The 22333-nt window shown below is 41.9% G+C and overlaps 1 protein-coding gene across 2 annotated transcripts in view; it reads right to left on the bottom strand.

Annotated features, from left to right (window-relative positions):
• The window catches only part of nol8 (nucleolar protein 8), a 42139-nt gene that overhangs the window by 6327 nt on the left and 13479 nt on the right, over window positions 1-22333 (bottom strand). Inside the window, exons 4-15 of one of the 2 annotated variants that reach the window (XM_030133492.1) lie at window positions 18612-18674; window positions 18222-18300; window positions 17980-18136; window positions 14163-14458; window positions 12062-12153; window positions 10756-11732; window positions 8863-8991; window positions 8664-8780; window positions 5394-5487; window positions 1155-1317; window positions 1001-1084; window positions 28-293 (exon numbers count right to left, since the gene is read on the bottom strand). In XM_030133492.1, the coding sequence (XP_029989352.1) occupies window positions 28-293; window positions 1001-1084; window positions 1155-1317; window positions 5394-5487; window positions 8664-8780; window positions 8863-8991; window positions 10756-11732; window positions 12062-12153; window positions 14163-14458; window positions 17980-18136; window positions 18222-18300; window positions 18612-18674 (2517 nt within the window). The remainder of the gene's footprint in view (window positions 1-27; window positions 294-1000; window positions 1085-1154; window positions 1318-5393; window positions 5488-8663; window positions 8781-8862; window positions 8992-10755; window positions 11733-12061; window positions 12154-14162; window positions 14459-17979; window positions 18137-18221; window positions 18301-18611; window positions 18675-22333) is intronic. The other variant, XM_030133493.1, reaches the window with a different exon arrangement.

A 22333-nucleotide genomic window follows, 5' to 3' on the forward strand; every position in this document is an offset into this window, starting at 1 on the left:
ATTTTTTAATCTTTTTTTTTTTCCTACCGGTCTCTTTACTCTGCATCTCTGTATCATTTCCAAAGAAGCAGAACTTGAATCCAGACTCATCCTGGTTCTGGTCTAAAACTACAGATGATGGCGGAGGCTGGTCTTCCTCCTCCTGGTCCCAACTCGTTGCTTCTCCTTCTCCTCCATCTTCCTTTGTTGTGTTGAACAGCGACTTCAGATTGACTGACACGTTGTAGAAAATCTCATTAGAAACTTGTGGAAGTTTGTGAGCTTCTTCCCTCCTCTTCCTCCTCATGGATTTACTATGAACACAGACACAGAGTGGCTGAAAGGTGGACGTGCACCCATGAAACATCTAACGATCAATTTTAACCTACAAAGACTCCAGTCCCAAGAGGAGAAATCAAACAATGCATCTGAAGGATGATTTTCTATGGTTCATTCTATCATTACTATAGATCCTTCACCTAAAAGAAAAAGTATGACACAATATGAATAAATTGCACTACAAGTAAAATTACTCATTAATGTCACAAGTCACTTTGTGCTGCTGGTGGGCGTGGGTCCTGGGGTCAAGGCTGCTCTCTATGAGTTGCTCGGGAGCTGGGGTCAGCCCACCACTGGATCTCTGTTAGTGGCCCCGCTTCCCTCCAGCCTCATGTTAACCCACCCACATACACATGCTCACATTCACACACATCACTAGGCTGGCTGCCCGTGGTCAGTAACCCCGGGTCGATTGGCTTGGTTCCACAGCCAGTGGTTGGCTGGCCCAGGGCCTAGGCCTGGGGCCTGGGGCCTCGGGGCTGGGGACCACATTACACATACACAGCTAGGGACGGGCAGGGGGTGGGGTTGCTTTTCTGTGGCCATGCCCCTTGCCCTGCGGGGGAGCTTGGGGAAGGGGTTTGGGTTAACCCGCTAACCCTAGCCCCATAACCCTAACCATACCCTATCCCTAACCCTATGACACAAGAGGAGGATGTACAGTCCACACTGTTGTTCTTACCTGTCTTTGTTGGACAGGTCAGTTCTGGTCTCAAATGCAGTATGTTCTGTTCTGCTGGGGTCGTAGTGCAGCGCTGATACATCCCTTCAAACAAACACACAGTTTTATTTCATGTCCACTTCAGTGCCTTCATTTCCAGCCTCACTCTGCTCACCTGAAGGTGCTACTCTTGATGCTTGTCTTGCTGTAGGTTTGGCTATTGATGAGAACCTCATTCAGGATGGAGAGGCTCTTCTTCTTTTCCTTGTCCAGAGCCTGGTTTTCCTCTGTCAGCACTGTCTTCTGCTCTGCATCAGCACAGACACATAAATTACAGTCTGAATCCACACAATCAACTGGATTAGGGTCAAATTAGGGGAATCTATTTAAGAATGCACTGGCTCACACAACCATTTTTGGCGTGTTTTCACATAGGACTCCTTACAAATGGAGTAGGTTGATGATCCCAATATCTCTGGTATAAGGTGAGTATTCACGTAAGTAAAGGATGGGTAGGTGGGTTCACTTTTTTACAAGTGTTTGGGTCGGTCAATTGTGGCAAAATAAAAGGGGACAGGGTTGTGGTTAGGTCAAGGGAAAGATTTAGGGTTAGGGTTAGGGGAAAGGCTTGGGGGATAAGGTTAGAGTTAGGGAATAGGGTCAGGGGATAGGGTTAAGATTAGAGCCTAGGGTTTGGGCCTTTCATCTTAAAGAAGACCCCATAGATTTCATGTAGTGCTGCTGCGATTAGTCAGCTTAGTTGATGTAATCGACCATGAAAATTAGTCAACGTGTCGTTTTATTATTGACTGCCTATTTATTTTTGGCCACGGCAACTGGGGAATCGATGCTGGCATTGGCACCTGCTGTACCTCAGAGAGAGAAAGACAGAGAGAGAGCCCTGTCTTATAAGCGTCTTAAGTTTTAAGTCCCCCCCCAGTCTGCGGATCGGTGCGCACCCCTTCATTCCCTCCCTCCCCCGTTTTTTTTTTTTTTTTTAATTAGTAATTTAGATTAGTCCACTAATCAAAAAATTTGTAAAAGATTAATCAGAAAATTTGTTGTTAGTGGCAGCACTAATTTCATCAAATCGGTATTTCTTATTAGACCCTTAGGTATGAGTATTGTTCAGTGTCTGAAGGCTTGTTTCTCCACCTTTAGTGGTGTGGGAGTAAAAAGCTGGACCTTTTCCTTTTTCCTTAAAAGGTAAGTATTAATAAAAGCATTGAAGTGACTGGCGTTGGGTATCTCTGTACCCCAATTATTCTTAGAGTTTGTCAATCCAGGCTTTGTAGATTGTGTTAATTGTTACCTAATTAAATGTGCAGATTCCTCTGCTTCTACTGGGAGGAGTTTGTTTTTGACCCCTTCCAGTACAATGGCCATTTTACACAGGACTTTATTAATTAAATGGTAGCATTATGTAACTTGTCTCTCCTGTGTCCTACTGTATGTGTCTCTATTTTTTCCTTTTTCAGGTTTTCTTTGATGTATTACCCCCCCCCCCCCCCCAGGTAGTTGGTCTGTTCCTGTGGTGAAGGGGGGAGGAAGGTATCAAACATTGTGACCATATTCACCAATATTGTGATCTGAGGCTTGTTTTGTTCCAGAGGCTTACTTCGTATTTTATCTCCTCCTCTCCCAGACCTCTTCCTGTAAATACAAGTAGTTGGTCTGTTCCTTCATCAGGTGGTGGAGGGGGGTGGATAACGTCAAGTGTTTAAACCCCCACATTGAATCTGCGGCCTGTCCTGTTCACAGGATTTTCCGGATAAATTATCATCATCAAATGTTGTGACCACCACGGGTTCTATGAGACCGACAGACGCCCCAACCGGGATACCATCTAGGTAGTTGGTCTGGGGTTCAAGAATGGGGTCTAGGGGGGATTTGGGAGAGGGCCTGAATTAGGTCTTTTGACTTGATTTGGGGTCAAAAACATCTTAAAACACTCCTTGAAAAGGCCCAATAAAAAAAAATAATAAAACAGCCAGGGGCCTGGATAAAAGGTAGGTATCTATGGTGGACTGAACCTGCCAAATTAAAAAATATATACAGAAATATAAAAATGGCTTGATAAGTTAATTTCTGTACCATTTATTTATCTATTTTGTCCTTATTTATATTTTTACTTTTTTAATCTGTACCATTTATTTATCTATTTTGTCCTTATTTATATTTTTCCTTATTTAATTTTTATCCCTGCATTTATTTCTGGGTTGCTTTCTATTTACATTTTGTTTATCTCTTTCATGTTTATTTCTATATTTTATTTTCATCTGACATCTTATTAATTTATTGTCATTTTTTTATTCATAGTCATATTTACTTCTTCAGTATTCCCTTTTGCATTTTCTTCCTCTATTTCTGTCACCTCTTTATTTCTGCATTGCTTTCTATTTACATTTTCATCAGTATTCCCCTTATACATTTTCTTCCTCTATTTATTTCTGCATCACCTATTTATTTCTGCATTGCTTTCTTTTTACATTTTCTTCCTCTATTTATTTCTGCATCACCTATTTATTTCTGTATTGCTTTCTTTTTGTATTTTCTTCCTCTATTTATTTCTACATCACCTATTTATTTCTGCATTGCTTGACATTTGAATCAGGTGTTTTGGAAAAGACCCAATAAACATATTTGTAATAAATAAATAAATAAATAAATAAACAAAACTATTACCCACTGATAAGCATTTCATAAACCCCTAGATTTTTATGTATTTAATTTTCCTTTTGCTCATGCATGATGTTGAAATTCTTTTTCTATGTCCTTGCAGGTTTGGTGCTCTGAGTTATGGAGGGTAAGTACCTTTCAGGTGTTCAATGGCCCCACACCCCACACCATGTTCACTGCATTACTTGGAAAATAGAAAAAGGAAAACCACACACACACACACACACACACACACACACACACACACACACACACACACACACACACACACACACAAAAATCAAAACCCGGGGACCAGTGGGCCCCCTCTCCCCCAGGTTCCCCAAGCACTCTGAGTGCAAGGAAATATGTGTAAATTGGCAAATGGAAAAATTAAAACCCATAAAAAGGATTTTGTTCAAAAGGGCAAGGGGCGCATGCACACGCAGCAAGCAACCGGCAGCAAGTGAGAGTTTTGGCGTCCTGTGTTTGTCTTTTTTAAGTGTTTTTATGTGCTCTTGTGTTTTACTTTTTTTGGTCGAGTGGTTTTTAAAGTGCTCCAAGTTCCACTAACGTTGAGATAATGCCATGGATTCTTTTAACTTCATAATGTTTGGACTTTTACTTTGCTGGTTTGCTACCCGCGAGGTGAGTGGGGCTGTGAGCCAGCTGAGGACTGTTTACACCCCAGAAGAACTGATACAGCTGAACTTATCAGATGGTGGTACAGACCTCACCCAACAGTTACCATATTTTATATTGAGAGATTTTAACAGAACGAAGGACAAGAGGAAGAGGAAAAGAGGGAGACGCGGAGGAGTCCAAGTACGCCTGACGAGACAGCCGCTCAGCCGGACCCCTCTGCCCTCTGTCATCCTGGGAAACATCCGCTCCCTGAGGAACAAGATGGACAAACTCCAGGGGAACTGCAGGTTCCAGAAGGACTTCAGGGACAGCGGTGTGATGGCCTTCACAGAGACGTGGCTGACGGAGCAGGACCAGGACGTTGACCTATCAGTTGACGGATTTGGAGCTCCATTTCGTTTGGATCGGGACTCAGAGGTAACGTGGAAGACCCAGGGATGTGGAGTGTGTTTGTACGTGAACAAACGGCACTGTAGTGCTGTGACTGTCAGAGAGCGGATCTGCACGCCAGATGTAGAACTTTTATCAGTCTCACTGCGCCCATTCTACCACCCCCGTGAGTTTCCTCAACTTTTTATCACTACAGTCTACATTCACCCGAGGGCTCACCCCCCCTCTGCCTGCAGTACCATCGCAGAGGCAGTGCAGAGGCTGCAGTCCCTCTCCCCCGACGCCCCCAACTTTATAATGGGTGATTTTAACCACGTCTGTCTTAAAACAACCCTGAAAAACTTTTATCAGTATATATCCTGTTCAACCAGACGGGATAAAATATTGGACCTGTGTTACGGGTCGGTGAGGGATGCTTATAAATCCCTCCCTCTTCCTCCTTTGGGATCTGCTGACCACAACTGTGTGCATCTCCTGCCCACCTATAAGACTGTTTTAAAACGAGAGAAAATAAGGACTAAGGACATTGAGATGTGGTCAGAGGAGTCTGTGCTCTCCCTGCAGGAATGTTTTAAATGTACAGATTGGGACGTTTTTATTCAGTCTTGTGGGGATGATCTGGACGCTCTGGTGGATGTCACCAGCTCTTATGCTGTTTTCTGTAAAGATATGATTATACCTCATAAGCATGTTAAAGTGTACCCCAACCAGGGTGAACCACCTGACTCTGCCGCTTCAGCTTCATCCTCCTCCACAAAGCGAGAGTCCATCTGGAAACGCTCGTCTGTCCCAAAGCGAGACTGAAGCTCCAGCAGCTGCACAAAAAACAAGACATGTACAATATGGGGATGGCCAGTCGCTACGTCATCATACTCTAAAACGTTACTTCCTTGTCCAATCACGTCATATTCAAAATGTTGTAAAATGGTGCAGTGCTGTGCAGGCCAGTGCAGTCCCATGTTGTAACAACAGAAATGATTTAAGTAAAACAATCTCTTATTACTGCTGTCCTCCTGAAAAAAAGGAGAAGATGGCTGAAGTTGATACAGTTTGTTAGATCTCAAATGATGAACAATACAGGAAAAGGAAGAAAGGAGAAAGGAAGGAGGAAAGAGAAGATGAACGTTGTTTGCCGCCTGTGAACTACGGTAGTTCTAAAACACTGACACTAACTCTCTCTCTCTCTCACACACACGCACACATGCACGCACACACGCACGCACGCACACACACACACACACACACACACACACACACACACACACACACACGCTGTATAATACAGGAATAGAACCCGGGAGTTGGAAGTTGGAAAGGAGTTGAAAGGATGTAAAGTTTCACTTTCGTCTCGCGGCAGCGTTAGTTACGTTAGTTATGGACCGAACCCCCATGTACCAACCCTCCTGCGCGCCTCCGACAAAAAAAAAAACAAAACAAAAAACCCCTCTGTGTTTTTGACAAGTCGCACCCTGCGCACACGCACACACACACACACACACACACACACACAAGTACACAAAGTGTCCTAAACAGTTTTTTTGCTGTCCTAGAATAAATAATTAGGTTAATTTATTTGTCAATGTTGCTCTTCAGTTTGTTAAAAAAGAATACCAGTTTGCCCTCTTCTTAATGTTGCACTACATGTGGATTTTTGTTGTTGTTATTTTTATGCAGAATGTGAACTGACAGAACTTTGATTTTTGTTGTTTGTTCAAAACTCCCTTTCAGGAAAAAGAGCAATACTAATGTTTAAAATACATTTAGTAATATTTTATTTTCTATTTGATTTATAGCAGCAGAATTATATTATTCCTGTTTTTCTATATTCTGTTGTCTCCAGAAATTTGTGGAAGAATGTTCAAAAATTATTAATAATAATTAATTAATAATAATTATTATTAATTAAAATTGTTCAAAAAACATACATGCATTAAAGACATTTTGAGGGGTTTTCTTTCTTCCCGTACCGAACCAAAAAAAAAAAAATTAACCGTGGCTTTCAAAACCGAAAATGTACTGAACCGAAAATTTTGTGTACCGTTACAGGCCTAATACATATACATAGAGGGAGGGCTCATATAGATGAAAGTATACAGGGACAAGACAAGACAGTGGGACAAAACAGACATAAGACAAGACAGTGGGACAAGCCAGCTAAGTGGTTGCTGTTGAAAATGTAAAACATGAGCTAGACATGACAACAAGTAAGACAAGACAAAAACAGATACAAATTACACATTCATCATGTACATTGGTGTGTGTGTGTGTGTATGTGTGCGTGTGTGTGTGTGTGTGAGGAGAGGGGACCAAACAGAGAGGGGTTCTACTGCTGGGTGTTGCGTGGTAGTTCGGTTTAGGTTTTCCACCCACCCAGACCCACACCTACACGTATGCTTACACAACACACACACCTAGATGCATAAACACACCCACATATGCACACACACCCACGTACAGCCACCCGCAGCCACCCAAAACCCATGACCCCGCCCCCCCAGCAAGAGAAGAAAAGGCCCCTGGAACACCACCCATGCAGGCGCTCCCCGCCACCCCCCCAGAAGCTGAACACTGCAAACCGAACACGTGCGCTGGCGGGGCAACAGCCCCCCCAAGCGCCCATGTGCAGCCTGTGATGCCCAGCCTCCGAGAACCCAGCGGAATACACCCACCTGAACAGCACCCCAGAGACCCTCCCTTCTCATTATCCCTTTAATCACATCTCAAATTATTGCTGTTTGTACTTTAATGTTTTTTTAATCTTTTCATCCAGTTACTCATTTCTTTTCAGTCGGTTTCTCTATATTTGCCCTTGTTACACCACAGGGCTGGGTCCTTAGCCCCCTCCTTTTCTCTCCCTATAGGGAGGAGGTCCAGCATCTGACAACATCCTTCTGCATCCAGCATCCTTCTGTTCTGTTCTTTAGACTAGTGTTTCCCAACATTTTAGAGCCATGGCACATATTTTACATTATAAAAATCACAAGGCATGCCAAACAAAAATGTCACAAAAAGTATATTTGCTGAAATATAATGCAAATCTAGTCTCAATTTACCTACTCATTGTGAAACCTGGGCCTGTTTAGTTGAACACAGAGCTAATATTCTTGCAGAAATTGAAGAAAGATGTGCCCCACATCTTTGGAACAAGAAAGCTGAGAGGGGTGCATCAGCAAACCCTTGGATGGAACCCCAGCTTCGGGATCAGGGTGGGGCAGGCCCCTGCCCCACCCTGATCCTCGGGTCCGCGCATCACTAGTGTGTGTATGTGTGTGTGTGGTATAGCAACAGAACGCTCCGCATTGGGGCCGGTTCACTTTCATTTTCACTTTGCAAAGGGAAACTGTTGTTGTAGAGTGGATCATTGGTGCGCACTTATCTATATCACGCCACTTGCTTCGAGTACTAATCAGGTGAATTTGGATTATCTTCTATGGCACACCTGATGATTTTTCATGGCACACTTATGTGCTGCAGCACAGTGGTTGAGAAACACTACCTTAGACGGTGCTTTCTGGTTGGTTTTTCAGATGTAGCACTAATAAACAGCTTTATGGTCTGATTTATCTTTGGCTTCTAGTGAACACTCATGGATTCTGTATTTGTGGAGTAGCTTGATAAGTAAATGTGTCGAGTCTTTGTCTGTTCAATGCATATGTTCCCAAACCTCCACAATTAAGGTATGATGGTTTTTTTTAATATATGAAATCTGCTTTTTTATTTGTAATGTGTTGTATCTGTACAATAGTTAAAAACAATGTTCCCATCTCCCGCACTAATTCAAATTCAAATTGCATCATTTCCTCCTAGGGTTGGAGTTTGTTAGTGAATTATCATTGACAACTTATATTTAATTCATTTCACAGTGCAATATGGTCCCAATGATATTTGTAATAAATGGAATCACTTCATTATCAGAGAATATATTCACATTCTCCTGTTCTATATAAAAGTCTTTTGTTGAACTCATGCTGTGACAGGTGTGTTCTCTCACCTTCCGTCCTCCTCGACCTTCAAACTGAGGCCTGATGTCAAACCTGCTGATGTCCTGGTCTTCATCCTCCTCTTCATTCTCATTGTTCTCAAAGAGCTGAGGAGTCGACGTCTTCACCTGAACTCATCAGAAACAACAGAACACTGAGGCTGCAGTCGACAGGAATCCTCAACGTGATGAACATTTTCATCATACACACCTTCTTTTTGGATTCATCATCCTTAAACTCTAATGGAGCCACATCAGAGGTGCAGTCTTCATCATCTTCTTCATCATCATCAGAGTTGAAGACGATGTGTCTACCTGATGCCGCTGCTGGTGGTCGATCCTGAATGAGATCAGAATGATCCAATTTGAACTCAGCAGATGTATGCAGAACAAAAACAGAAATAAAAACTTTTAATACCCATGTTATGGTGCTCTTTTCTTTCACCGAAAAAGTTTTTTCTTTTAAGTTAAAGTAAATTCAGAATAGAAAGTGTCTGCTTAAAGAACTCTTCAGACCCACAGTAACTTTATTCAGGTATCAATATAACTTTAATTTTCTGATTCTATTGGGAGTGTAATTCTACACAACTCAGGACTTGAACTCACATCTGTGTTACAGCATCATAAGGCTCTAGACTCAAACTAAAAACTGTTTCTTCTAATCATGTGCTGCTTCAGATCAGTTTACCACGAACACCAACATCATTCCCTTGATACAGATCAATGAGCTCAACCCACTGGTCCTGCTGTGGTTTAAGGGTAGTTTAAAGGCGAAGACACACCAACCTGATTTTCGGTGGTTGGACGTTGTAAGGCAGTCTGGCGAGGTTGGTGATATGAGCCAGCTACCTTTTCTAGCGATGATCGGCAGTCGGGTTGGTGTGTCTTCGCCCTAAGGGTGGTTTATGGGTAGTGTAAGGGTAGTTCTGTGTAACTGGTGATGGTATCGGTGTTACCCATGTAATTCCATATACCTAGTTCAATGATGCGTCTACACTGAGGTTAGGGCTGGGTGACAAAACGATAATGATATAGATCATGATATAACTTTCTTCAATAGAAATATGAGACATACTTGATATAATTTGCACAGAATTCATTCGTCCATGTTTTGACAGACATAAGACCAGCCAATCATAATTAAGTATCGCCACACTGAACCAATCACACTGGAGCCACATCAAGTTAGGTTGACGCCAACAGCACAGGCGGAAGAGCAGCTGCAGCACACATGCTAATGTTTGAGCTGCAGTGGGAGATGAATGTTCCCTCAGGAGAAAAGGAGACCGAGAACTGGGATGACCGGGTTACTGAAAAGTAGGATGGAACTGTTTGGGTATATATATATATGTGTATATATACACACACACACACATACATACATATATATATATATATATATATATATACACATACATATACAGGGTGTCCCATAAGTCTCCATACATAGGAGACATAATACATATGGTTCTAACATGTATTTCTTTATATTTCTTCTTTATAGTTCTTCAGCAGTGGAGGACACGCATTGAAATGTGTTCCCAACAAAATGGCAGTCATATAGAGCATATTATATAAATAAAAATGGTTCATGTCAAGAAACGTTTATTTTTCCTATGTATGGAGACTTATGGGACACCCTGTACACACACACACACACACACACACACACACAAACACACACACACACACTAATCCATGTTATTGCCTTTCCACACAAAGTGGAACGCACACAATGTGTACCTGTTTTATTTATCTGAAATAGTTATATAATGTTCTTCAGTACATCTGTCATGTTCAACCTCTATATTTAAATAAAAATTAACCACCTGATGTCTTCACAACTAACTTATGAGTAACAGAAAATTTAAGCTGGACAAAAATAGTCATTTGATTTTTTTCATGATACATATCAATATCATCTGATATGAAAAAAATGATTGTGGTATGATTTTTTTCCATATCGCCCAGCCCTAACTGAGATGAATTCGAAAACTACTGAACAACCCAGTGTCAGTGATGTATGTAATCAGGACAAACATGTCCTAGAGACATCTGGACTTATTCCTACAGTTAAGGTTTCAAAAAGAGACAGTGTTTGTACCAGGCTGGACAGTGCTCCTTGGATCAGCCTCCGGTTTTCTTCAACCTCTTTCTGTCTCTGTTGAACAGCTGCCAACCTCCTCAAATTAGCTCTGCACTGTAACTCCGCCTCCACCACCACCACCTGACGGGAAGGCTCTGCCTCCTCCATTGCCTGATGGGAAGGCTCCGCCTCCACCATTGCCTGGGGAGGCTCCTCTTCCCTCTCGTCAACGGAGGATGAGTCAGTATGAGAAGCTTTGACATCATCAATGTCATCACCTTCTTCAACAGAAAACTTAAATGATGAAGATGAAGCTTTTGTAGAAGATTTTAAAGTTTGATTGGTCGTCACCCCCTCCTCATGCGCCTCCTCCTCCTCCATGCTTTTGGACATCACCTCCCCTGGTCTTGTGTTTTCCTTTTTGGTCCCCTCTGATTGTTTTTCCATCGTTTCCTCCAGTGCTGTTGTTCCTTGGAAGGCGGGAAATGCCTTCACCATGTGGCTCCGCCCTTTTCTCCTCTTGCTCTTTCTCTGCTGGTCGTCGCTGCCGTCCTCCTCTAAAATGGCAGCCAAGATCTCCTCTGGTGTGGTGCCTTCCTTTAGCCTGCACCCTTCACTGAAAATGTTGGAAGGTGTCGTCTTAGACTCCTGCATGGCGTTTTCAGTGATCTTCTGCAAATCAGACAGAGAGATCTCCAAACGGGCAGCATTGGAGAACATCCCATAATAATCAGAGTCTGAACTAGAATCAGTCGACTCCTCTTCCTCTGAGGATGAAGGTCCAACAACGGCCAACACTCTGCCTTTCATGCTGTTTTTTTCTTTCAGCGTCTCTTTCATGGAGGAGGTAGAACCTTGTCTCTCAGGCAACGCCTTCTCCTGCTCCTCCTCTTCCTCCTCCTGACCTTCATCCTTCCTCATCTTCTTCCTCCTGTCACTGTTCCTTTCTGACAGACTCTGTTTGTCTTTCAGTTCAGTGTCAGAGTCTTTATCACCTGGAAAATGCAAAGACACACTATAGTTGAAATAATAAATAGATATTCAAATAATCTAATACTGATTTGTCTGTGGATAAACCGTTCATTAAAAACCAGGTGATTCAGTGTCAGATTAGAGTTAAACATTGTCTCATTCATCACTTCATAAGTTTGCAGTCTTTAAAAATGTGTCTTTTAATCAGAGTTGAAAACAGATGATGCACAAAGTCTAATATCATCAAATACTGTATTTAAGTGATGAGTGTTTCATACTGACCATTGTCTACATTAAAGTGACATTTAATGGTTCTACTGATCTACTATCTCCATGACAACGTACGACTCACCCGAGTCACTGTTTTCATCCGGAAGTGCCCGAGTCTGACGGTGGGAGGTGGGGCCTTTAAATCCTCTGGTGAGGTGGTGGGTGTGGTGAGACCTGAGGAAGGTCACATGACAATATGCACTGATTTTTATTCATGCTGTTGGTGTTGTCACGGTTACTGTTACTGGAAATCTGATTCATTCTGCAGGAGAAGAATTATTTTAGAGCCAGAAAATGACCCAAAGGTCACAGAAAAACCTCAACAAAAACAATTGACAATACTGTGACATTGTTCGTTTTGGGGATGATTTCTGAGATGATTTTGGGATGATGTTTTTTTATGATTTGTGGATGATTTTTTAAAAGTGATTTTTAGATGATATTTGGGCTGATTTTTGGATGATTAGTAGCTGCTAATACCTGATCTCTATTCAAATGTCAGTGTTCACGTGCAGTCTGGCTGGAAAGACTGAATATTTATGCATTTTATTTCACTTAAATCATATAGTATTAAAGAATTTAAATTACGCTGTACGAAGTTCTTTGTTAAATTATATGGCGTAAAATATACACATTTTTGAAAGTAATAAAGCAGGAAATCATCCCAGGGTGTGAATACTTTTAATACTCTGTATGTATGAGTTTTACCTCCATCAGTAAAAGGAGACTTTGGCTTTATATTAGTGACGTCCCAATTTGGATTTTTTTGCTTCTGATTGGATCTGACTTTTTTTGGGATTAGTTTTGCCGATACCGATCCAATACCGATCCGATAAGGACTTTTTACTATAAAATTTTGATTTAAATTTGGAGTCACTATTTATAGGTTATTATGCTATTATTTTACTTGAGATTACAATTGGGCTGAATGTGGAACCTGAACTAAAACAACTATGACACCTTTGACTCTTAATAACTTTAGCATATTTTTTGCACTTTCCAAATTCATACTGTGGGACAAATTAGAACCTCATGTTTACCACTGTTGTAGCGCATTTATAGACGGGTCTGTCCAGGTATTATATGGGGTGCGTTCGATGCCGTGTGTTAGTGATGTGAAGCAGGTTACTCATGGGTCAGGTTGGGTTGGATCAAAAGAATGTCAGCTTATCTGCAGGGCAGGTTGGGGTGGGTCAAATGATTCCATAAAAGCCCCGCAGGTTGAAAAAAAACACCAGACTCACGCATCACAACTGGACCTCATAATGAGTAAAAGCGCAGAGTAAAAGTGAAACTTATAGATGCTTTACTAATTCCCCTAAGCCTCCCACTCGAAGTCTTCTCTTCACAGTTGAAACTGAGACTTGCTTACTACGACCACTATTGAGCTGTGCTAGAAGCTGTTGTCCTGTGAGTCGCCTATCACGCAAGCTGTTGACTCTCAGAAACTTGTCTTCTGATTCTGCTGTGACTTTGGGTCTACCAGACCTCATCCTGTCAGCATTTCCCCTGTTTCTGAGTGCCTCTGGATGGTGAAGGAAACTGTACTTACTGACACCTTGACTTTCTTGGCAATTTCTCTGTAGGAAAGACCTACATTTTTAAGGGTTATGATGGTCTGTCTCTCTAATTGCCTTTTCCTCGCCATTTTTATAGTAACACACTACTTTCTGCAGTACAATACTGTTCAAATAATGCTCACAACGGTATGGCACTAACGTGTGTTCCAACACTACTTTTATGCAGACAGAGGGGGTTGTAGGTAATTAAGAAACGTTGGGACACCTGTAGGAATTGGTAGCACCAACTTTCGAGGCTTGATCAACCTCAGCTGCTGCAGAACTACTTTAAGTTGTTAACCCATTTCTTGTTCGCCGTTTTGTATAATTCTGAAATGTACATTATTTTTCAGTTTTGTTTAACCTTACCTTTTTTTTTTTTTTCAACCTCTGGCAGTTCACCGCTTACCTTTGTACTATTTCAAGCTGTTCATTGGACTTGAACTGCTTGAATTTCAATACAAAACTGGAAAAATTGGGGTGTTCTAAAACTTTTGACCAGTAGTGTGTGTGTGTGTGTGTGTGTGTATATATATATATCTATATATATATATATATAGATATATATAAATTTTTTGTGTGTTTTTTATTGTCCATTTTAACAGTAATAAACCCATCCCTTACCTGGCTGAGCCCAGCGCATGATGGGTATTGACTGCACCTGACTGCCTCTTCTTGAGTCCTGAATATTCAAATGGGGGAAACTGGCCTTGCCTCTTCTTGCTGATGTCATTATCCCCTCCATGGACATCCCAGGTGAGCTGGGTCACAGGAGTGGGCGTGTCTGTGGGCGTGGCCAGACTGCGGATGTTGTGGCAGTATTTGGACGGGTCGTACTTAACCACTTGGGCTCGGTTTCCTCTGCGAACCCCGAGCTGCAGAACTGGAAGAACTCGTCCAAATTTACTCACAACCCAATCCTGAAACAGAACCAGCACAAAACATCTGATTCTAATAGACCTTTGATGCTCTTTTTATGTTCTACGTTGTTTATGCTGTTTTCAAAATGGGATGAACAAAAACAATTTATGTCTTTTTCATCTTGTTACACCTCAGGCTTTTACACTGTAAAACTTTTACATCTTTTTAGTGTTATGTGTCTTCTATCTTGTTACATTATTTTTGTCTATGACATTGGTTTTCACGGTTTACACTACTTTTGTCTTGTTACACCATTTGCCTTTTGGGTCGCTATTATCCTCGTAAACTGTTCTTGTCCTTCTTCCATCTTATTTTGGTTTTTATGTTAATTTCATCATTTTCTTGTCCTGTTAATTTATGATTTAATTGGTCCTGATGTTGTGAATGATGCAAAATAGAAATAGCTGAAAACTGAAACACAGATATTTGTGTTCAAATGCAGAGTGTAAAACAAAAATGTTGACAGAAAAGTCACTAAAAATCCCAAAGCCTAGGGAGGGGCGATAAAACGATAACTATATATATCGTGATATAACTTTGACAGAAATATGAAACGTTCTCGATATAATTTTAATAATAATTCATTCGTCTGTTTTGGCAGACATAAGAACAGCCAATCATAATTAAGTGGCGTTGCACCAAACCAATCACGCTAGAGCCATGGCAAGTTAGGTTGATGCCCACAGCACAGATGGAAGAGCAACCGCAGCATACATGCTAATGTTTGGGCTGCAGCAGGAGATGAATGTTCCCTCAGGAGAAAAGGAGACCGAGAACTAGGACGACCGGGTTACTGAAAAATAGGGTGTGAACCATTTGGGTTCAGGGTCTTCAATACAATATGGAGATACATGTAGACTATGTGAAGAACACACTCACCATGGTAAAATTGGCAAAAGATTCACAGATTCACACTTTGCGGCTCAATAAATCATCGGTCAGTAATCACTGAGATACAAATTATGGCTCTTTGCAGCATTGGTAACACAAAGAAGAAACTACAACCCCGTTTGCATCCAAACAAATGGTCCTTAATGATCAGTAGATGGCATTACCTCAAATGTGGAGCCAGTTAGTGAGCGCGAGTTTAGGGACTGTCTGCTCAGTGCTAACTGGAAAATTTCTACAGACTTAAAATTCAATAACTTTGCTTCTACTCAGTGAAATGGCACCAGATTTATTTCACAGATCCGTGAACCCCTTCTGCAAACACTACACCACTCAGATTGGACAAATATCATACACTGATTACCAAGAAAATATAATATGTAGGGATACACTGATACCACTTTTTTCCAGACTGAGTATGAGTACTTACATTTGAGTACTTGCTGATACCGAGTACCGATACAAGTACTTAGGGGCCGTTTACACGGCGTAGGATTCAGTCGACTCCGGGAAGATTTCATCGCGGATTAGCCTTCTGTTAACATGGAAACGGTGCCTAGAGTGCCTGAATCCGGAAACTTTTGATACCAGGGTCCAGGGTGGAATGTTATCGATACGCTCCGCATTTCAGCTCCGTGTTAACGCGAATCGGAGCGTTCCGGGGTAAAATATGACGTCACCGCATGCGCGCGCAGCCAACAACCGCCAGTTAACCCACTCCAGGCCAGTTGGTGGCGGTAATGCGCCTCCAAGCTGGTTTGCCAGCCTCTATGACACAATAAAGCTGCAGAAAAAGAAGGAACACCCACAACAACAATGGCTGGTTTCAGAACAACATACGTGCTGCTAACTGTGCTCAGCTCGTCTGTCCAGACAAAGAAGTCCTGCGTCTTTGTACGGCCACTCGCCATTGTTGTTTGTAAATAGTATTGTCCGCCTCCTCCTCCTCTTCTTCTTCTTCTCCTCATTTAAAGGCTGTCTAAACCGGAAATCGTTTGTGCGCAGGTGTGTGTTTTACCGCCACTGTTTCACTACAGCTCTACATCGCCAGCTACTGGTCTGGCATGGCCACTACAGCGTATTCACCCGTCCTCGCGGACTCATGTTAACGCAGATCGTTATCATAGCGGCTTCGTCTTAACGCGGAATGATTTTATAACGCAAAGGAGAAATCTTTGCGGAGTGTTGCCGTGTAAACATACCCTTAATCCCATTCCAGTTGTTAGTTCCTTTCGTAAATGTGCTTTATTGTCGTTGTCATTAGTCTGACTGGAACAAAGTGCTGCTACTGACATTTATTGTGTTGGAATGAGCGTTTATCAATTAATCCACCAGGGGGTGCTGCTCTGAATTAACCATACTGGACAAATACCACGAAGAAGAGTAAAGTTTTTTGAGAACAAAGTCAGTAATAACAAACATGGAGACGACAGAGGCAACACTAACGTGATTCTAATATTGCAACTTTTTTTGCTATTAAGGTTTAAAAGCTTAGCTTCAGCAGGTAGAGAAAAGATAAATGAGCGCCAAGTTTCGTTTTCACTTCGGCTGGCGGCGGTCTGCACCGCTCTGTACTCCCCGTGGTATTCTCCTTCTGGGTACGCATCTGCCAGCACCTGGAAAATCGATGGAATGTATGCAGAGGATGGACAGAACACTGCATCCGTATCTGTCTGTCTTTAACGTTATTTGCAGTCAGCGTTACCTTTATCACCGTTATTTATTTTGAAAATCTCCACACTCCTTACAAATTATTCCACCGCCTTGTACCTGCTGCTCTTAACTGTGAATGTCACATGGCTATAAGTGGTATTGGTGCATTTGTATCGGATATCTTTTACGAGTACAAATACGAGTACATACACTGAATATCGCAGCCGATGCCCAATACACATATCAGTGCATCCCTATTAATATGAGGTACATCACTATATTTAAATGGGCCTATATAGCGTGTCACCAAATTATGTATTGTTTGCTTATTTGTCTAAGGGTTTGTTTACATGTTTACAGGGGAAAATATATACAGGGTGTCCTAAAAAAATGTATACACACTTGAAAACCTGTTTGGCAAGTTCACCAGACCTCACGCCACTGGACTTTTTTTAAAATGGGGATACCTAAAAGACAAAGGGCCGGATCTATCAAAGGTTTGCATGTATTAAAACGTGTGCAAACTCATTGCACACGCAAAAAAAATGTACAAACTGATTTACTAACAGTGTGCAATAAGGGTTGCATCTTTCAAAGGTGCAAAATAGCACATCTGCATCAGTTAGTACATTTGCCATAATGAATATGCAATATGTGGAATTTACATGCATAATTTTCTTTAGCACATCTGTCATGTTCAACCTCTGACAGAAAATAAATTATATTTAAATCAAAAATAACCGTCTGATGTCTTCACAACTAACTTATGAGTAACAGAAAATTTAAGGTGGACAAAAATAGTCATTTGATTTATATCGTGATGCATATCGATATCGTCTGACATGAAAAAAATTATTGTGACATGATTTTTTTCCATATTACCTAGCCCTACCAAGCCCAGATATCGGAGTCCATGGAACGTGTGCAGGATTATTACTATTATTATTATGTCGGCCCTGTTGGTGTCAGAACCACTCACTGCGTGTCCTGGTACCGGTGTTCCAGGAACTGCTGCCTTCATGGTGAAGTTCTGGACTCCGACTGAGCTCAGTGACTCTACCAGGTGGTTGTTGGTGTCATCCACAGATGGAGGATGAAGCTGCCGCTCGGCCTCCACCTGTCGCTCCACCGTTAATCTGACAGAAAAACACCAGCGCTCGGCTCATTGGACCCGTTCCTTGAATAAACACTGTGTTCAAAGTGGAGGTGAACGTCCAGTACCTGTGTAAGAAACTCTCCTTGGCAGGCTCTATCTTCAGAATTCCTCCTTTCCATTTGGATTTGTTCAGTGTGGTCAAACCTGCACACATATACACAGTTAAGAATTCAGATCTAAAAGAGCACTTCAATCTGTGTCCAACTCCACTATCCTATCAGGGCGTCAAGTCAATACGGATGATTAACTACATCCTACTAGGGCATCAAGTCAATAAGGATGGTTAACGATGTCCTAAAAGGGTGTCATGCCATAAGGTTGCAACCAATCACTATTTCAATAGCTAACTTATCCCCCCCCCCGGTCTGTTTTAGCAGATGTGTGTCCAGCTTTAATACCTGACTGATGACTGAATGACTTCCATAATGATACAGACTTTGTGCTGTTTCACTTACATTTCTTCAGATTAGTATCTGAAATGTTGATGTTAACGTAGCCAAAGGTTTTGTATGGAAGTCCTGCAGAAGACAGATACAAACAATTAAAAAAACACCAGAAAGGAAACACCAAAGAAAACTTCATGATTCTGCAGAGTCACAGATAATTCACATTTATTTAAAATTAACTTTTTTATTCTGTAATCACCTAATGTTACTGGTTAAAAGAACTCCTCTGTATCCATAAAAGCTGTGTCAAATAATTATTACAATGTCGAGAAATTCACTTTATTTCAAATTCAGGCCAAAGTCTCCAGAGAAGTCATTTATTAGGCCCTTTTCCACTGCAGGAACTTTTGCAGGAACTTTGAGCATTACCCAGAACTTTGAAAAACCCCTGTGCATTTACATCTAAATTACCCAGGTAAAAATCTTTCCCTCGCCCCCAAACTTTCCCTGAAGAAGTTCCTGGTCAGGAGGTAGTGCAGTACTTATCAGATTATCTGGAATTCTTGAGGGGTGGGGCTGTGTACTGGAGAACGCGGATTGGTGGACTACACTTGCAGCATTCCACATTCCGTTCACCAGCCATTAAGCCACTGTGCGGCAGCAAACTTTGTTTATTTCATTTCCACAAGCTTCGTCTTTTGATAATTTGGAAAATGGACCAAAAGAGAAGAAATTCAGAGGGACTCTGACGACACGAAACGATTGAGTATATGTAAAATTAGCCAACAACCTGGCGGAGCTAAATGTAAGACACATGCCTAAACAAATATGAGAAAAGCTGAAGAAACTTAAGCAGGACTGTAAGAAACTAAAGGAACCCAACGGTCACAGTGAATCAGACCGCCGAACAAACAAATGCAGTGTTTCCCCTACAATTGTATTTGGGGGGTGCCCCACCCCTCCAAGAATGCATACTGGAAGTTGTGGGTGGCTGCCTCGGCCTGACGCAGTTTTTATATCATACAGGCCAGTACGGGCCACAAGAATTCAAAATTAACCATCACCGATATGAAGTGTTGACAACAAGAAACTAGACAATTTCCACACGCGGAAATCGTGAGAGGGGCTCGGGGGTCGGGGCACGCTGTCGGTTCCATTCTGAGGTCGTTCACGACAACAGGTCCCGCTCGCGATCGCAAGGTCGCGTCCACGTCCAGGCCCAAGCGACGCACAGCTGAGGCAAATTTCTGGGACCGCTAGATGGCGCTATAAATCGGATTCAATATCGCTGTGTCATTTTGTTCGAGGCAGGAACAACATCAACCAGGTCAAGTTTTGTGCTGATCGGAAAAAAAATGACCGAGTTACTGTGCAGGACCACTAGGTGGCAGTGCTCAGCCAGATTCAGTATTATTTCATTCAGGGAAGTACTAACATACACCAGGTCAAGTCTGGCAGAGATCGGACCAAAAATGACCGAGTTACCATGCAGGACCACTAGATGGCAGCATCAGTCTAATTTAGTATCATTTCATTCAGTCAGTATTTACAGCTGCCCCCCCTTCTTAAATTCTACCTCTACCCCTGCACCAATGTAATGTGACTCCAATGACCCTTAATGACCTGTCGTTGCCACAGTGACGTTCAGGCTGTTAGGGGGGAGTGTACTTGGAGTGTGCTCAGACTGCAGAGAGACAGGCAGAAAGAGCTGTGGAATAGGACCGAAACATCTGCTCATTACGGAAAAACCGTACAAGACAGGTGAAAACTAAAATGATCATGACTGGCACGAAGAGCTCAATAACACACAGATGTGTTTTTCTTCCTTGTACTGTGAGAAATGTCAGAGTTACAGCAGTGGAAAAACAGTCAACTTATCAGGAAAACCACAATCTGTATTGATTTGAATAGGGAAAGAGGAGGGGGAAGCCTTCATTCTACTGCCTGCCATTTCACTGTAGAAAGAGCTAGGTCTTCAAACTTAGGTTCATTTGAAGCCCAGGAACTGTGACTACATTTCTGGAAAGAATCATTTGCCTCCTATGTATCGTTTGGCCAGGAGGACGAGTTATCCACCAAATTTTGAGGTGATTTTCAGCCGTTCTCACACTCTAATGAGATTGGTATGCCAGGAATGCGCACTCTGTTTTGGTGTTTTCTGACAAATCTGACCCTTTTCTAAGACCCATCTATCAAAAACCGTGAACCTCATCCTCAAACAATGTACATTTCTGTGGAGACGACAAAAATGCCTGCGTTTTAAAGTTTAAATGAAGTCTGTAGGTCAAAGTATGGCGAAGCAGTAGCAGTCAGAAACAAGTGGATTTTTGTGGCTGATTTTTTCCTCTCCCCATTCATTTCTATGGGACTTTTTATGCATGTTTTTTGCCCATAACTCTGTGAAAAATTATTGAATCTCCACCTTGAGTAATAGTCCACGATTCCTGATGAAACCGCACATTTTGATATATTAATTGCAGGGCTACTCCCAGCGGATTAGGCTGAATTAATCGGCAAAAAGTGTCCGGAAGATGGAGAATAATAATATGTGAAAGAGGCGCGAGGTGCGAGCAACAACAATAGGTGCTCGGGCCTGTGGCCCTGAGCCCCTAAATAGGTGCTCGGGGTCTACCGTTTGATCATTATCTGCTTTTTGAAGTGTCACCCAATGTGATATATCAAACTTAAAAGGGAGTTATATTGGCTCTGATGCAGCCGGTTGTCTGAACTCCATCTGCTCTCACTTCTCTGTGCTGTGAGCATTGTCCCTCCAACAGCCACACAAATTAGCCTTAGATTTTAGTCGATTTTAATGTATTCATTTTTAGGGACCGAGCCGAAAGGTAAGGCCCTCTCACACAGTGAGAGGCCTTGCCTGCAAGCAAGGCCCTATTGTTATTCGTTCGTTTTTATATTATTAGGGACCGAGCCGAAAGGTAAGGCCCTCTCACACAGTGAGAGGCCTTGCCTGCAAGCAAGGCCCTATTGTTATTCGTTCGTTTTTGTATTATTATACTTCCGTGTTTTTGAACTGGATTTTGACCCCCTAAACATGCTCAAAAACTCACCAAATTTGGCACATATGTCAGGTCTGGCGAAAAATTTTATAAAATGTAAAAATTAACCCCATAGGTGCCAAAATGAGCTCTGTAGCGCCCCCTACATACACAAAAACGGCCCTAGTGGCCACTAGGAATGTCGTAGAAACATGAAACCAACGCCAAAATTTTCATCTCATCAAGCCCGAAAAATCACGCACTAGTACTCATGACCTAACTCCAACAGGAAGTTCAGAATTTGCCTTTCAAAATAAAATGCTCAAATTGCAAACTTCCAGTAGGAATGTCGTAGACACACGAAACCAACGCCAAAACGTTCGTTTAATCGAGCCCAACAAATCACGCACTGACACCTATGAGCTATCTCCAACAGGAAGTTCGCAATATGCCTTTCAATATAAAATTTTTAAAACTAACTCCGATAACACTGTTTGTCATATTGACTTCTAAATAGCGCCAAAAGATAGAGTGAACCCTCCTCAAAAAAGTGATCTCGTACTTTTTCCATAACTGTCTTAGTTTTTTTTCTAGAAGCCCGCAAAGTTGCCATGTTTGGAACTCATTTTTCACTGGAGTTTTTCCCCACATGTGACATATCTACGCATTCACGGGACTAAGCACAACTCTCACATGCAAAAATTTTTGAGATACAATGTACAGTTATTGATTTATAACAATTTGTTTATTTTCATACTTTTTCTACTTTAGACTGCCATTTGACCCCCTTAACAT

The sequence above is a fragment of the Sphaeramia orbicularis genome, chromosome 5, assembly GCF_902148855.1.
Source record: "Sphaeramia orbicularis chromosome 5, fSphaOr1.1, whole genome shotgun sequence".
In the NCBI taxonomy this organism is placed as follows: Eukaryota; Metazoa; Chordata; class Actinopteri; order Kurtiformes; family Apogonidae; genus Sphaeramia; species Sphaeramia orbicularis.